The sequence below is a fragment of the Chlamydotis macqueenii genome, chromosome 9 (genome assembly GCF_036417535.1).
Source record: "Chlamydotis macqueenii isolate bChlMac1 chromosome 9, bChlMac1.mat, whole genome shotgun sequence".
NCBI lineage: Eukaryota > Metazoa > Chordata > Aves > Otidiformes > Otididae > Chlamydotis > Chlamydotis macqueenii.
This window is the reverse complement of record NC_141564.1, coordinates 26,487,075-26,503,994: the sequence shown is the minus strand read 5'-3', so window position 1 is coordinate 26,503,994 and position 16,920 is coordinate 26,487,075. Positions and strand designations below refer to the sequence as shown.

The following is a 16,920-nucleotide window of genomic DNA, read 5'->3' as shown; positions in this document are numbered from 1 at the left end:
TAAACAATCCAGGTAAGCTATGCAAGAGAAAGCAACTCTGCTAAGACACACAATGATCAGCTGTAACGAAGACGTGTGAATGTTACCTGAATGCCATCATGAACAAAAAAGCCCCCACCATTAACCATATTGCCTGCCCTACACCTGCCTTTCCTCTACCACAGAGTCCAAAAAATACTTTCTAGAGTACTTAAAAACCAATAAAGCCCTTAGATTTATTTTTTGTTACAACATCTGTGCTTTACCCCTTTCCTCAAGCTAAACTTTTCCATAAAACTCTTTCCCCACACTTGAATGTGTACGTATACATGGATGCATAGTATTCCCATACCTTTTGTTCCACCTTCAGAAACTGAGCAAGCTCTTCAGCAGTGAGGTGATCCTTCTTGTCACTGTAGCTTAAGAGCAGTAAGTAGAGATCTCGACGTAAGGACATCATCTTGTAAAACACTGAAAATTCTTCAAAATTCAGGGTTCCTTGGTTCTCATCTGTGTCTGCTTCCTAAGAGGTAAAGACACTCAGGTAAGCACGGTAAACACAGGTGAATTCAGGGAACAAAGCAGAACAAGATCTATGTACATGAGCAGAAATTTAGTAAGTTTTAGTTCTGCAAGATTCTGTTCAGACTCAAATCCTAGTAGGCTAAAACAACTGCTAAACTGTAATAGCATCTATTGGATTTCTTGGTGACAACAGTTACTACGCTAAAGCCACAGGTTCCCTATGAAAGTCTCAATTCTATCTTTAATTTTGAATTTGTTTCCCATGTAAGGAGGCTCACCTTGGGCTTTACTCTGATCTCTGTTACTCTCCCGCATGCCCTGCAGTTACCCTGGATTAAAGCCTAGCAAGTAACACAGTAATTTCATGCCGTGGTTTCGCCTAACAATGGAATTTGACATTTTAAAATGTTCAGGACAATATCAGAGTCTTAAACGCACGTTAATTTAAACCACAACACACACAGCCTCCCTGTCACCACTCTGTAGAGGGGACAAGTCGGCAGCAGCAATAAGACACCAAAATATCTGCCAAATAGCCCCAGTCTTGATGGTAGTTCTTGTTTATCCTCAGAGGTAGGAAGAGAAGGAAACAGCACTTAACACATGTTAATACAAGCTTTTTACTGTGAACATCTGCCTAAGAGGATTGCTTTGGATTTTCAAAACAAAGAATACATCCTGGAGAATTGCTGTCAAACATTATGTAGGTCTCCACAAAAAAAGAACTTCAGGGAAGCTGCAACTCTTGCTAAGTTTGAGGCTTATGCAGATAACGGAGACAAAGTGAAATAAATGTTTAGAAATGTGCTACTGTTCCCATGAATAAAATGTTTTCTCTCTGCAGTTGTAAACCCCCTTGCCATTCCCAAGTCACATTCCGTTAAAAGCGGTGCTTCCTTCTCTGTTCAGGTCAGAACTCCTTCTGTGCAGTGTTAGTCCTTTTCACGCTGGCTTGGCTCTGAACCTGCTGGCTTGTCTCTGCAGCACTACACCAAATACAAGTTCTTCTCCAGACAGTGGGCATCCTCATCCTGCTGTCTCTTATTCCTTCTCAAGAAAGTTCTACCCGTTGGTGCCCAACCTCACTTCTGTAGAAGAGGAGCCAGTCTAACAGCAGATGCAAAGAACACATCTCTGGCCTGCTGTGCTTTCCAAGGATCCAGTGTTACTTTCCCTTCGCATAAACACTCCACTGGACTTTGGAGTAAGTCTTAGAGCAGGAACCCCTCTTTACACAGTGACTCCCAGCACACACACGCAGCTGAAGCAGCAGCCCCACACTCCGTTCCCAGATGCAGGACCTGGACTGCTTCAGAAGCCTGGCTTTTGGAGCCAGAGCTGGTGGCTGTTTGTGCCATGTCCTGTCCGCAACGCCAGGTCACACCAACAGTGGGCAAGGATTTGTCCCAGAGTTACTTTGCCACTCCCTTTATCCTGCATTAAATCCTGGAAGTCCACAGGACTGCTGGCACACAGCACTGCTTCTGTACCTCTCAGTACACGGCTTCCCAACTCTGCCTCTCCTGCAGCAGTCAGCAACACCAGCAAAACCTGAGGATCTCGGGGAGCTGCATCTCATTACACCTTCTCAGTGCTGCTGTAACCTGAGCTATAAACTCAGATCACAGCAAGGAAGCTGAGAAGAAAATAATTCCCAGCTACCTGGTATTGAACAGGATTTAAAATCATTTTTTGTCTACTACAAATCTTAAATTACATTTCTAATTTGTGGGAACGACTACAACCCAAATTCACCTCTGCAACACAACACCTCTAGTTTCCACCCATCCCTTTGGGGAGTAACTTACGCTCCATAGATAGATCTCTACTGCAGATTTTATGCCAGACAAACAAAGCACTTTTGACCACAGAAGATTCTTCAACTTCCCTGTGTCTTATAGCAAACCAGTCTTTGGCTGGTACTGTTTCTGAAAAGTTAAGAAAGTTTTCTTTTGCTCTTCATTATGTTCTTGGCTTATCTTTCCTTTTGTACAGCAAACGCTAGGGTTGGTGGAAAACGGTAACTGTTTTCAAACAGAAGTAAAAAATTGATTTTGGCTAAGTAAGAGGAAGTTGTTAAAAAAACCTAATTACTTTCATAAAGCTAGTTTCTATTAAGTAATTTTCCATAAAGGAAATGAAAAAGAGATTTCAATAGAAACAGTAACTTCATCATCCATCAATGCCAGCATAGAACAGTTCACAGAGACAAAAACAATAATGCATCTGAAAACGTAATATTAATAAATTGGCTTCTACGTGGTTCATGTCATTAAAACAACCTTCTGATGCATCTTTGTCTACAGAAAGTTAAGACTTGGAAAAAGTCTGTGAGGTGCTGGAAAGGGCAGAGTTTGAAGTCCCAACTTGCAGATCCTGTTCTGGATGTCTCCAGAAACAGACCGTACCTGGCACTACCTTACCACAACAACGCTGTATGTTAGAAGCCACCAACCTGGAACATCTGCCGGACCTTCCTGCGGGGCAGGTTAACGTTTAGTTTATGCATCAGCTGGTGGATCTCTTCAATATTTAGCAGGCCATCTCCATTCTTGTCAGCCTCCTCAAAGGTCTGCTTGACCCAGCTGCAAACATGTCAAGGAAAGGTACAAGACGGTGACTTCTTCACAGAGGAGGGGAGGCAGTTGGGCAAGGTAAAGCACAAGACTCGAACTCAGGAAAACAAGACCCTGCCTCAGCTCTTCTGGGCAGGGGGGTAGTTCTCTTCAGCATCTTCCAGGGAGAACTGAGCATTATTCAACCCAGCTTTCACAAACATGTCTTTTTCAAGCCAGTGTCTCTGGGTAAAACACTTGAATTAAGACTTCCCACAGCCTGTGTTAGAGCTATTGGGGTACAGCATGAAATAAAGTCAAAGATCTAGTGCTATCCACATGGTTTTCACAACACTGACGCCAAATCAAAGCATTTTTCCTACTGTTTGCCTTCTGGCACAACTTGCTATTGTACCTCCTACCTGGTGCAACTAAGACTGTTGACTTCCATGGAGTTATATCTGAGGGCTACTACTTTCATAGCCTTCACAGGCTTCAAGCTCCATAGCCATCTGCAACAGGGACGATATTAATCTAGTGCAAGAGGATGGAATAAGGAAGACTCTGAAATCAGCCTGAGCACATTATTATCAGCCTGTGGCTTCCATAAGAACCTCATTAAAAATTAACCACACTTGTTATTCCATGCTCTTTCCTCCAAGACTGTCACACAGTTCTTGTAATTCTTCTGTCTCTGGAAAGGTTCTTTGACCACAGCGTTCTCTCCGATATCTCTTCCCTCACCTGGTGCCATGCCTTCCACAGGGCAGCAACAACTGCATGAAACTGTAAGCTGGACAGAGAAAATTGAAAGTGCTCCTACATTTGCTGTTCCTCCCTTCACAAAGACAAGACAGCATCAAATAAAGCTAGCAGCTGCCCAATCCAGAAAACAAGAGGTGATTCTTCACACAGCTCATCTCTACAATAACCTTTCCTCAGAATGTTCTCAAGGTTTACATGGGTTTGAGGTGACACTAAACCAGTTTCTTTTTCCCCTTGCTCTTCCTACAGTTTCATTCGAATGCTTAAAACCAGTGCTGGTGTATGACAATTATTTACAGCCAGGTTCACAATACCAGCCCCTTTGCACTCTCATTTCTGCTGCTAGCTTCTCTAAGAACGTACTCTTAAGTTTTCAAATACTGCTGGGCTTACCCTGATATCTTCTTGCACGCCTTCCTTCATTCTGCTTGAACTTCTCCACTTTCTAACCACAACTTGTGTTCCCTCTCTGTATATATATCCCTTTGCAGCTTTTCCTACGTTCTCATTCTGGCTGGAACTGGTACAGGGTCATTTTGTCTGCAGCCTCCCAGCTGCCACATTTGATAACACAAACAAGACCTGAAGTGATGTTTCACCAGTAGGGAACATACAGCAGATATGTGCAGCCCAGAAAAGTCATCGATAAATATAGCAAGCTGAGTATGTGTGCAACGGAGCATGCAATGTCTCCCCTAAATGGATCTGTGCCTCTCGCATCACAATTAAACACTGAACATATAAATTAAAAATATCTAAAGTGTCTATATTCTCCAAGAGGAGTATTTAAAAATGATCACTGGAGCTTTCCATGTGGCAGAAGAGACAGGTTACAGTTATAATCAATAAAGGTTTTTTTTGGTTTAGGGAGAAGAGCCTTCTTTGTATTTAAAATACTAGTCAGCATTGTTGTGAAAGAAAGGACATCAAGAAAATACTAAATGAACATGACCTGTACAAGAAATTTGTTTTGGTTACTGGGCTACAGCAAACATTTAAGGAGTTTTAAAGACATGTGCTCCTGACAGCCAAAAGAGGCTGAGAAGTACACACAGTTATCTGACACACCGACCAAGAGAAACAGAGATGGCCAGGAGTTACTAGTCAGTTTATTGAAAAACTTCCCAAAATGTTAGAGCTTCACTTGTGCAGAGGCAAACAAATTCACGTTTCCACTTAGTAATATCTTGAAAACAGTGTCTTCCAATGGACCTTGCAATTCACAGCAGAATAAAAGCAGACTTGGGCAAACAGAGGAGGACAGAGATCCTTCCACAGTAAGCATCTCGGGATGCTGAAGTCTTTCACAGGTGGTCAGCAGCACAGCAACCCCCAGAGCAGCCAGGCTGCGTATGCTCACACACACAAGATGCTTCTTTTAAGAAAAGCGTGGAAAGTAACTGCTACAAAGGAATAACTGTACTATGCTGTAAGGCCTGGTCAAACTACCCCCTGAAATCATGCGGCAGTTAGTATTTGAGATAATGAGAAATGACTGTTTCATTGCACGCGTAAGTGTTCATGTCAAACCTGTAACTCAAGTTTCCATTGCAATAGATGGCAAGGTTTTTGGTCACTTCAGAGAAGGTGAGAGGACACCCTATGCTGAAGTCACTAAAAACCAAACCAGAGCCAAAAGCTGGAGCTCAGGCTCATAAAAGGATACTGATCGTGTGTTCTCTGTCGCTTCGCGAGCGAGTCCTCATCACTTATTCCAGCCATCAGATATTTCAGCCCCGTGATCCAGGTGCGAGCTTCCTCTGGGTTAGACGTAATCAGATCCAGCGACTCCATGTGGCTGCCGTGGTAAATCGTAAAGCAGCAGCTTGGGTCGAAGTTCCCCTCTGCATGGCGGTGGAAGATTTCAGACTGCCGGCCTTCGGTGACCTTGTAAATGGAATCGATGACAACTGTGGGGAAAAGAGAAACAAAATATTGACGTGCTTGGGTATCCACCCTATTTCTTTCTGCTTTGGAGCAATGCTGAATGATTCAGGCTAGAAGTCATTTAATGTTTTTTAATATTACATCCTTACACACAAAAGGGCTTTTTGATTTCAAGGCTTACCCTTGCTTTGGCCGTGCCACGCGCACAGTGCAGCTGCCTCGAAGGCAGGCATTTCAGTAAGAAATAACGCTGCGCAATATTTTCAAGATGTAATAGTGCCTGAAGAAAGTTATCACAGATAAGAAACCTCAATCTAAACTTTTCTAGGTTCTCTATTTAAACTTGTGACGTATACACTGAGAAGAGTTCAACATAGTTTGTTATCAAGTCACTCTTCATTTTGCTCATAATTCATATAAACCTATGGAAAATGTTGGCATCTGACTAAAATACACTCCTCTTCCTCTCATAATCCTCAACTTCCACTTGTCAAACGCTACTCACACTCTTGAAAACCTTCATGTAAGTATCACATCACATTTAAAATAAGCATTTACTTAATTGATCCCAAGTTCAGTTCTCCCTCTGTAATTCACACTCTAATATCAAACTACCCAAGAAATGAAAAGAAATATTAAAAGTTTACTTTTTGCCTTTTCGCTTTTTCTGGAGGGCCTCCATCGGATGCAGGTCCTGTGCTCGTCCAGGTAGAAGAGCCGAACCAGTCCCTTGGTCCCACTCTTCAGCTTAACCATCTGAGTCCCAGACTGCATAACACTCATGCATCTTTCAACTGCAAGGCAGAACAGAATAAATTCAACTCGGCAGCCATCTGATTTCACTAATAAAATGACTTCTTGGCTTTCCAACATCCACCAAACATATAATTTTTTTACTTGCACCTTTAATTACAGGAAATAGTCATTGCTGTGTAAGAGACACACTATTTCTTCTTCACAACTAGCTTCTCCACACAGGAAAACAAACAAACAAAAAAACTTTCAAAACACCTTCACAACAAAGGAGGCAAATAAAACTCTACCAGATATTGAAGGAAGATATTTTATAGTTGTTCCATGCTTAATTCCTTTAAATATCTTTATCTTATTATACATAGAGCTGTAATTTTAAACCAGCACTCTGCAAGTTTTTTACACCCTCTCCATCCTGCTACCAAATTTCAATCACACACAGGGATGACTTCCTTTGCTCCACCATCCCATCGGGACAATAAGGCTTTGTTTCGGTATGTTTTGACCCAAACACAACCATCTCTTCCATTTCATCTCACACCTTCCCTCCACAGCTTTCCAAACACGAGGATCAAGATAACATTTCCTCTTGATCTCAGTACATCTCCATGCTCTTAAATTACCTTCTCCTGTCTTCATCCATTCACAGCCTCTCCTCACTTGATATCACTCCAAATTCACCTCCCAGATGATTTATTTACACTCTGGCTGGCTCCCAGATAATCTCTGGATCTGTCTTTTTTTCTTCTTATCACCTTTCTTCTCTTCAGTACTCCTCTCTGGGTATCACAACAAAGACTAAAACGCCCTCCCACTCCTCTCTGCCAGAGCTAGGATTTATTTTCTCAGCTCCGGACACCTCCTTAGCTCCCTCAGCAAGTGGCACAAGCAGCACAGCAGCGTCAGCCGACACCCCACAGTGCTCCCATATGGCAAAGCACGTCGTGGTGGCCCTGCTCAGCCCGTCTCCAAGACGGAAGCGTGGCCAGAACACTTCTTCCAGCAGAGAACCACACAACTGCGAGGCCATCAGTGCCAGAGAACAAGCCTGCTGCTCCTTCCAGAACACCTCTGGGTCAGACGCAGCCAGAGCAGCATCCGAACCGTTAGTCACACATGGGACGAATGACCGTTGCCACTGGCTCCCTCTCAGAAAGCCCTTTTTGTTGGCAAGCCAAACTCCACATCAAATAACTGCATCAGGAGTAGTGTTTTTGCCAAGCTGTTGTCTTTCTTGGAGGAAAGAGAGGACTCGGGTTGCTGAACAGAACCAAACCCTTCTCAAAGCATCACAGATGTGCATGAATGCAATAAATTTGTCCTTTATTATATCCACAAATATGTGGCCTACGTTCCCTGCATCATCACACATACCAAACGAATGGGTGGGTTTGAAAGCGCTTGAAGATGAGCAAGAAGAGTAACATAACCAAGCCAGAAATAGGTGATACACAGTACCCACTCGCCGACCGTGGCAGTTTGAACTTGCACCTGTCTGAAGGGACAGAAAACTCAGAACCTTTAAGAAGATTAACTGAAGCAAAAATAAGCCTCTAAAAGTTACTACATATATCCGGGTACATACACACACACACCTTCTCTTGGGAGATGGAGCCTTTCCCTTTGGGACCGAATTTAGATCAAGTTCGCCTTGGATCCGTACCCAACAAACCAGAACTGCCGCCAGCGCAGAAATACGGCTCTCCGTAAGAAAAGGTGGCACCAGTGCGTGTGCATCCACACACGTGCACTGCTACGTTAGCCTGGCACGCGATTTTATTTCACTATTAGGGTGGTCGATTGCAGCGGGGTTTTAGCTCAGGAAGAGGTTTAGCAACAAGCTACTCAACACAGAAAATCTGCTGCTTTGCACCTAAGCCTATCAGTTATTAATAAAAGTCTTACAAAAACAACTAATTCTCATATAAGTCTTTCTATTATTATCAGCTCAGTTGTCACAGAAAAAAAAATTTGGTTTCACTAAGATGTTGTCGAGGAGCGCTTGTAAAAGGCAGAAGAAAGAGGATCACAATTCTTTAATCTAAGAAAAGCAGAAAATGGGCCACACTGAGATAATTACAGCCAAGAAAACCACAGAAAATCAAAAGTGATTCTGTTTCTTCTTCACTGTTTCAATTGCCTAAACATTTCTACATCATATTTGTAATTATACCCATTTCACACGTTTTCAGACAGACTTCAGAATCAGAGCGTATTATACAGAATAGATTTTAAAACACTTTTTTCACAGATAGAGGAGAGTGGAAGAAACCCAGTTCCTGTCAAATGTGCCGACATTCTCCAGAGCTCAGGTGCCACCTGCAATAAGTCTAATGCTCAAGTAAGCACCACCTTCTCTGCTTGCACTTTTCCAGCTCTAGGAAAGCACCATCAGAATGCACACAGTTAAATGAGAACAGTAAATGTGTAAGAAGTTCAGTGCATCACCCCTGCTATGTAGGTGCTAATAACAGAAAATTCACTCTGAAGAACAGACAGGGTACCAAAAATGCCACACCACTCAAAGGCCCATTGGATTTCAACTCTGGAAGCCATTTATAAAACACACCATCCTCTCCTTGAAGGTATTCATAAACTATGAGCACACAAAGAACCAAAGTCTTTTTGAAATCTGTTCCTCACACGCTAATTTCAGGCTCCAGCCAGACACCGCACATTAGCACTGAATAAGGGGAGGTTGTTGAGCAGGGGCAGCTCAGAATAAAGCTCCAGAAGAGCAACTCAACAATGCTTTCACCAAGGAACAGGAAAACTGGTTCCAGAAAACATTTAATCCTCTAGATAAACCACAAATACAGAGTAAATGAAGCAGCTCCTCAATGCAGACATACATTAAAACCTGAGAAAGCAAGACACTTTCCATTACCTGGTATTTTTCTAACACAAGGACCGCCTGTGCATTTTTTGCTCAAAGTCTGAAAAATGAATTAAGTTAAACTACAGCACAATGTAGTTCACGTGTTACAAGAACAAAGAAAGTTAATTAGTCTGGAAATTCAAATAAAACATTATGCTTATGCTTTGTATGTTCAAAGTTTTACTTTTAAATGAAAAAAATCTGAAAACTACGAAATCACTTCTGTTTCCAGAGTTACGCAAACTTACTCTTGACAGTCTAAAATCATCCTAACAGACAGCCCTAGTTTAATTGGTTTTAATAACACTGAAATACCAGTCTATGTTTTCCTCCCACAGCAACCATTTAAAGCAAACCAGACCTGAATTCGAAGAGCATTTTTTCATTTTCAGTTCAAGTGATGACAGTTATTCTCAGTAGCACACACATCTCCCTTTCCAGAAGGAGCTGCCTCTCTATCGAACGGTAAACCAGATACAGACCCATCTGCGCCAGCTGGACTTTTTCCGAAGTGGCCACGCTCCCCAGCACATGGTAGACCTCCGAAGCCAGGAGGAACGCCATCTGAGCCCCCCGGGAACTCCAGATGTTACTTGCAATCTTGCGCGTTTGGCAGATGCTATTTATTCTACCTGACAACACCGCTCCTCGCCGCAGAATAAATCAAGCTGCTGCCTGGGAACACTAAGCTGGAACTCTGACCACTAACCATACGCGGCCTTACGTTCAAAAAGCACCCTAATCCGCCCCAAATCAGCCAACGCTACCTTCCGTCCAGCTCGGCTCTAATCTATCCCCGTGTGCAATCAGGGCTTTAATAACCGGGGAATAGCTTAGCACTGCGCCCACGAGGATCTCTCGCAAGAAGTTACCGCTCTGTTCACAGGTTTAACAGCCGCTCCCTGTACGAGCCCTGATTTTCAATACTTTGTAATTAATTCGGTTTAATTCTCAATAGTAACGATGTGCACATCTGCCTGCTATCGTGCTTTACCACAAAGTCTTCAAGGCATGCAGGAGCCTTTGGTTGATACTAGGAGGAAAATACTTAGGAATTAAAATGTTATCCCTGGCAGCACTTCCAGTAAAACAGAAATGCACCTGGATGTACGGGGCACACCCCAGCAGTGAAAGAAACCTCCTCTCCCCATAAGCATGTCCATCCAAGAGGAGATAAACACGCTGGCTGCTTCACAACCGCAGCCCACAGGCAGGCGCCGTGCAGGAGCGGCACCGGCACCCGAAGGATGCCGAAGGCCGGGATGCTTGGCGTGCACCAGCCGCCCCAGCGCCACACCATGTTACCCCAACTCCTGAACCCCAACAACCTGAACCTCACTGTGCCTTCAGCCCTGAATACCTTCCCCAGCCCTTCACTCCAGCCTTGTAATCCTAAAAGTAAGCAACAGCAGGAACAAGCTTGAGATTCTTTGCTGCTATATTTCAGGGTTTTAGTTATTCAAGAAAATACTCAACCATTAGTGACAAAACTCTCTGCTGCCAAAAGCCTACGGCAAAATCTTGTTGCACACAGGTTTTGGGTGAACAGGGTTTTATTTCACTTTTTTAGCCGGCTTCAGTGGGATTTCACTTTAAAAGCATTCTTTTTTCCACCCCTGAAAAAGAACCATTACTTGCAAAGAGATTGAACAAAAAACGCCCCAGCCCTCTCCCCACAAAAAAGCTCAAGGCCCCACACGTTTCGCTCTGTGGGTCCCGTGCAGGAGGGCATGTGCACATGCAGAGCTTGCGCTACCCATCTGCCACGCGTGTCCCAGGTTTACTCAGGGGAGCCTGTTCCCACAGCGGCACTCGGCTCACCCTGCGCAGAACCTCAGCCACCTTTCCGTCAGCTTCCATGAGACAGCACAAGAAAACCATTAGGCAACGTACACAGGTCTTGAAATAATGAGTTAATTCAATTTTGGGACAGTCAGCGTGTGCAACTGCAACGTGCAAACAGCTCAAGTGCTCACAGCAAGCCCCAAGTCAGTTTATAGTGAGCCCTTGTCCTGGTTTCAGCAGGGATGGAGTTAATTCTTCTCTCAGTATGTGTGTTTTGGATTTTGTGTGTGAAGAACGTCGATAAAAACACTCTGATTAACAACTGATTGTTGTTAATGAGACCAAGGACACTGTCTGGCTTTCCAAGTCTCGTTAAAGTCTCGTTAACGTGCAGATGCACGAAGCTGGGCGAAAGACAGACAGAATAACTGACCCAAGCTGGCCAAAGAGAGTGTTCCATGCCATAAACGTCCTGCTCAGAATAGAAGTGGGGGTTGCCCATGGGAGGGGGCATCCATTCGGGCATGCATCCTTGGTATCCATCTTCTTTCCATCTCTCTGGCTTGCTGGCATCGTTCCCTCTCCCGCTTTGCTTGCTGCCAGGTGTCGTTTCCCTGATCGCTGCTCAGGCCGCATCAGTCATTCGGACATGGGGTGGTAAGAAATCGTACATTGTTCAGTTTGTGTATATTAATATCCTTATATTCTGTTATTTTTGTAGTTTTTAGTATTTTAGTAAACTGTTCTTATCTCAACCCATGAGTTTCCTTTCTTCCCAATTTCTCTCCCTCATCCCGCTTTAAGGAACAGTGTCCTACCACTGAGGATTAAGATGACACCACCCAAGTTGTGAGACAGTCTTTTTTTTAAAAGAAAAAAAATCAAAGATCAAACCAAATTTTTTTTGCTGCTGTCCACAAAGCCAGTTCTTTCTTATTTTTCCCCATTATACTGCTACATGTTAAGTAATTAATATTTCTAAGTGCAATGAAGAGAATATGGTTTGGTTTCATGTCTTGCTTTTACGTACTTAATGTTACAGCTGTCTGACAAAACAAAAAGATTAAATAAGGTATAAAGAGCATTACCAAACAATGAGACGTATAATTATGAAAGAGGATATAAACTGTGTTTCTAAATTGTATGCATCAAGCTGCATTAAGCCAACATTAAGCTTGAGGAGATAAAAGAAACCCGTAAAACGCAGAAGTTACTTTTTCAACTGCAACATCAGCTTTTCTCCTCTACATTGAGTATTTTTGGATGTACTATATACTTTGCAGGTATATTGTTTGCTTCTCTCTTCAAAGAAGCAAAAACAAGAGAACCCCACTTCCAACAGCACGTGCTGTTCCACCCACATGCACTTCAGCACATCTGCATCCATCTCCTGGGATTCATCCTGCTGCACTATCCCAGGAACCAGAACAGGATCCTACAGCTTCACCTTAGGATAACTGCTCTTACGCTATGGCAAGCATGGTTTACTTCACTTTATTCAAACTCCCAAACGTCACCGTAGGAATTCTCTCCAGCTCAGATTTGAAAACCCCAGAATTCCAGAGACTGAATTCCGAGCGTGGCTGTTATATAAAAAGCAGACTAGAAGATGTTCAGTTGGAAGGAACCTGCAGTGCTCATCTGGTCCAGCTGCCTGACCGAAAGTGAAAGCATGTTAGTAAGGGCGTTGCCCAAGCAGATGGTTGGTGTGTGACAAAGGAGTGGCAGCACGCTCCCGTCGCTGGAATCACGTATCTGGATCCAGCCTGCAGTCGTTTTTTTACTGGCACGGATGAACATTCTCAGAAGCAGGCACTGGAAACCGTGCAAAGAGAAAAAAAAAACCACACACGTGCCCAAACTAAAGAACAGTACACACTTGAATTAGCACGATTCATGTAGCGAAGATGTTTTCTGTGAGCACAACCAGAGTATTCTCAGTTGTCCAAACCCTTCTCATCGCCCTGTTTTAAAGCCACGTACTCACCACGAGCGTGCTGGAAGTTTGCCGTTGCGCTAATGCCATTAAAAGCCATTTACTGCCTACCCCCACCCCTCAGAGAGCACATTTTATCCAAATCCCACAGAACGGCACTAACATCCAGCACACCACGCAGCTTACCACTAATGTCATCAAATGGTTGATTGCTGTTTTGTTACGTAACAGCCAAAAATCCCAGGAGAGCAGAGACAGCAGGGGCAGGTCTGGGGGAATCAGCCATTTTTAACAGCCACATCTCATACTCGATGCCAGATTTTAATTTGCTTTGCAGCAACTCTTCCAGCCCCTCACAGAATTTTACAGTAAGCTTCTTACAGTGGATTCAATCATCATCTCTGTCAAGTCCCCAGACATGAGATGGACAACCTCTCACACTCCTGCACGCCTCAAGAAATCTCCAAGGAAGTCACACACAACCAGAGACGCCAAAGGCTGGCGCCGCCGGTCCTCGCCAGGCCCAGCTGAACACAGCACAGGTATTTATTTCAGTTCAGCCCTCTGGAAAGCAGAGAATCAAAACCAGTAGAGTAACCAGCAAGATGCAAAACGTGACTACTGAAAACAATTGTGAATGGCCTACAACCAATGAAAATCATTAAATCTGAAAACCAACTCATGCTTGTAAATTCGCTAAACAATACGCAAACAAAAAAGGGGTGAAGCTTAACAACAAAAATATATACTACACATAAGGGGGCGGGGGGAGGGGGAAATCTATCACCACAACTGTAACTCCTTGTGGGTTTGGGAACTGGCAACTGGCTGGGGTTGTCTTTTCTTCTTCTTTTTAAAAAACAAACAAGCCAAACCCCCAAACCTGGGAGCAGTAACTCCCACAAGTTATGTTCATCAGTAATGCATATTGCATAGCAACTGCTGTTTCAGCCTGCCATACTGAGATTGCTGGCTTACTGCTTCCAGGATGATCAATTTAACTAATTCCACTTGCATATCGCAAGTGCAAAGTTTTTGCTACGTGCCTCCTCCCCAGCCAATCCTCGACAACGATTAGTTATTCTTGCCATGGCAGCACCCGGAGCCCTCTCCCAAACTGAAGCCCCCTCTTCTCTTGCACTTAGAACAAAAGGAACCAGAAGCATCAAAACAAAGACCTGGCACTACAATACAATCCTAAAAAGAGTTTTGACGATCCTTAATCATGAGTTCTGTTCCTACAGTGATACTGTCTTTTACAGGGTACTGTGCAATGCAGAAAATCACTTGCCAGGATAGTGCCTTGTTTGCAGCGCCTGTGATCCCCTTTTTGAGATTTACACCTCAGTACAGCAACTGAAATGTGAGAGAGCAGCCCCCAGATGCAATGAATAATGCATGTTTTCCACCTCTGCTCAAGGATACCTTCCTTCTGCTACCTCAGCGGACTTCTAATTGTTCTCTTCAAGAGATTAGCCAGGTTTCCTTCAAGCAGCACTTCGGAAAGCAGCTGATGAGCAGGTCGTTCAGCAGGTGCAGCTGGACGTCTACACTGCTGAAGCATCCGGAGGTCCTGAGCAGTCACGAGGCTTCAGGACCCCAGCTCCAAGTGTGGTCCATAAAGAAGCACCTTCGACAGGCCACTGCCTGCCAACAGAGCCAGGAGATCAACTGTGTGACAGCTTACAGGGGAATGTTATTGCTGCTGGTCCCTGAAATACAATCAATATCCCTGAGATCTCTTCATCTTTCTTCAGAAACAGACTGCAAAGCTGCTCATTTTGAGAGCTCTGGTGCCACTGCAACCCAGCATGACTGAGGACTGTAAATTTTCCATTAAGATCATGGAATTAGTTCTTCATTAACACTGAAAAGCACAGTGATTTAGCCACAGACATGGCCAACTGCCAAAACAGTTGTCACATCAATAGAGTGAACAAGGAACACAGATTTATTAAGGAAACACACTTAACAAGTTTGCACACCCTAATCCGCATTATTGTGCAAGGATCCCTCACACCCTTATATCTCACCCCTGCCTCAACTTCTCCAACAAAACAAAGACAAAAAACCCCACCAGAACACCCTTCATAAAGCTTGCTCCTGTCCCCACACAGGAGACGCGCAGAGGATAAACTGTCCCAGCTTCAGTGCAAACGGTGAATTCCGATGTCTGCACATTTATCAGCAAAAGCAGTATGTCACAGCAACCTTGGCACCTGTACAGCATCGCAGCCTGGCGAGGGGAATAAATCCCGGGGCAGAGGAGCAGCTGTGGCTGCGGGACGAAGCGGATGGAAGAGGGACCCAGTCCCCAGGACCTGGAGCGCACACGTTGCGCTGGGCTGCAGCGGGCACTGCCTCTTCCCCTTCAGGCTGCAAACAAACCCACACCTGGGGCTCCATTACAGAGTAGGAGGGGAAAAAGCAGAGTAGAACAGAAGGTGGAGTTAATTAACCTTTTAAAGTAATGAATGAAAGCTACAGTGCAACTGATGATATGAACTAATTTATTCACACTCCCCAGAAACAGTCATTTTGCTGAAGAAACATGTTTATCTATTCTACTCTATTCTCAAATTTCCTCGGTGCAAGTCATCGACAATGAGTCACCTGCAGACAAACAACGAACTGACAGTCTCAGGCACTAAGGTAATTTTATTACCCAAAATAATGATGTTCTGTGCATCTGAGCTTCACCCTGATCAATGTTTCTATTGGTAACACGTGAAAGTGTCTCCGAATCAGTTATCTGTTATACTGCTGAGGTTACCACTAACCTGCCGCAGAACAGGCACAAAGTTCCTTGCCTACAGCTGGGTTTCCTGTCACTTGTATGAAAAAAGCCAGCTATGGTTTCTCATAACTTTACTTTTGCTCATCCAAGAAGCACACACACCAGCACAAAGTGCTGCCTGCGAACAAAAAGGCTGTCCTCCAAGACACGAGCTTCTTAAGTGACTACTTAGGAACGCATTTCCTCTTGCGGGTGAGCTCAGTGCTGGAAAAAGCTGTGAACTCTTCTTGCAGCATGCTCCCTTCACCAGCCCCTGGTTTCTCCAAGCTATGCACGCCACGGCACTGCCAGCATCAACACTGATCCCAATATAGCATTTGGCTATTTTAGTCTTCACTGAAGCAATGAAAGAGCTACTTCAACAGTTTCAAGTTCATGCCACATAGTTTAGCTACTTTAACAGTTTTAAGTTCAGGACACAGTTTCAGAAAGGCACTGTTCTTCAGCAAACTCTAAGAACTTTCTCAGTTTCACAGGATGTCGGTGTTCTGGAGATTTATTGAAACAAAAGTATATTTAATTCATAAGCATACAAAACCCCCCCCAAAGTAGTTAACAACTATATAACCTCATCACTAGTTGGTCTACCATGCCCGCTTGGCTCTGCAGAAGCAGGTGAGATGCCTCCCATGGAGCCATCAGCATCCAGCTCCAGCACCCAGCTCCAGCATCCTCTGAACCCTCAGCGGTGGCACAGAAGGGACCCGGCACGCAGTGCCACTCCTTTCAGGCTGGCAGGTGAGGCCTTTCACTTCCCACAGGGTAACATCCTCAGAAGATACCAAACAACCCAGAGGCTTTAAACCTTTCTAAAGCTGCCAGGTACATCTATTAATTTATTGTGAAAGCACATATACTGTGATGGATTTAAGCTATTATTGGAATTAAAGCTGTGGAAGAGCAAGTTCTTCACAGGAGGAGGTTGATGCCTTCAATATCCACTCAGAACAGTATGCCATGCTGGGCTAATTCCTTTCTATATCACTTACTATTCTGGAGCCTATAGTTCATACTTGTTTTACAGGTGCCTGGATTGATGTAGAGATTCAGAAGTCCCAAA

At 44.0% G+C, this 16,920-nt stretch overlaps 1 protein-coding gene across 5 annotated transcripts in view; it reads right to left on the bottom strand.

The window, feature by feature from the left end:
* PLCH1 (phospholipase C eta 1) overlaps nucleotides 1-16,920 on the bottom strand; it is a 66,027-nt gene that overhangs the window by 35,253 nt on the left and 13,854 nt on the right. For 4 of the 5 annotated variants that reach the window (XM_086754355.1, XM_086754359.1, XM_086754357.1 and 1 more), the window contains exons 2-5: nucleotides 6,359-6,505; nucleotides 5,491-5,734; nucleotides 2,960-3,089; nucleotides 332-502 (exon numbers count right to left, since the gene is read on the bottom strand). In XM_086754355.1, coding sequence (XP_086610481.1) covers nucleotides 332-502; nucleotides 2,960-3,089; nucleotides 5,491-5,734; nucleotides 6,359-6,505 — 692 coding nt within the window. Of the gene's footprint in view, nucleotides 1-331; nucleotides 503-2,959; nucleotides 3,090-5,490; nucleotides 5,735-6,358; nucleotides 6,506-9,824; nucleotides 9,907-16,920 lie in introns of those variants that run through there. The other variant, XM_086754356.1, reaches the window with a different exon arrangement.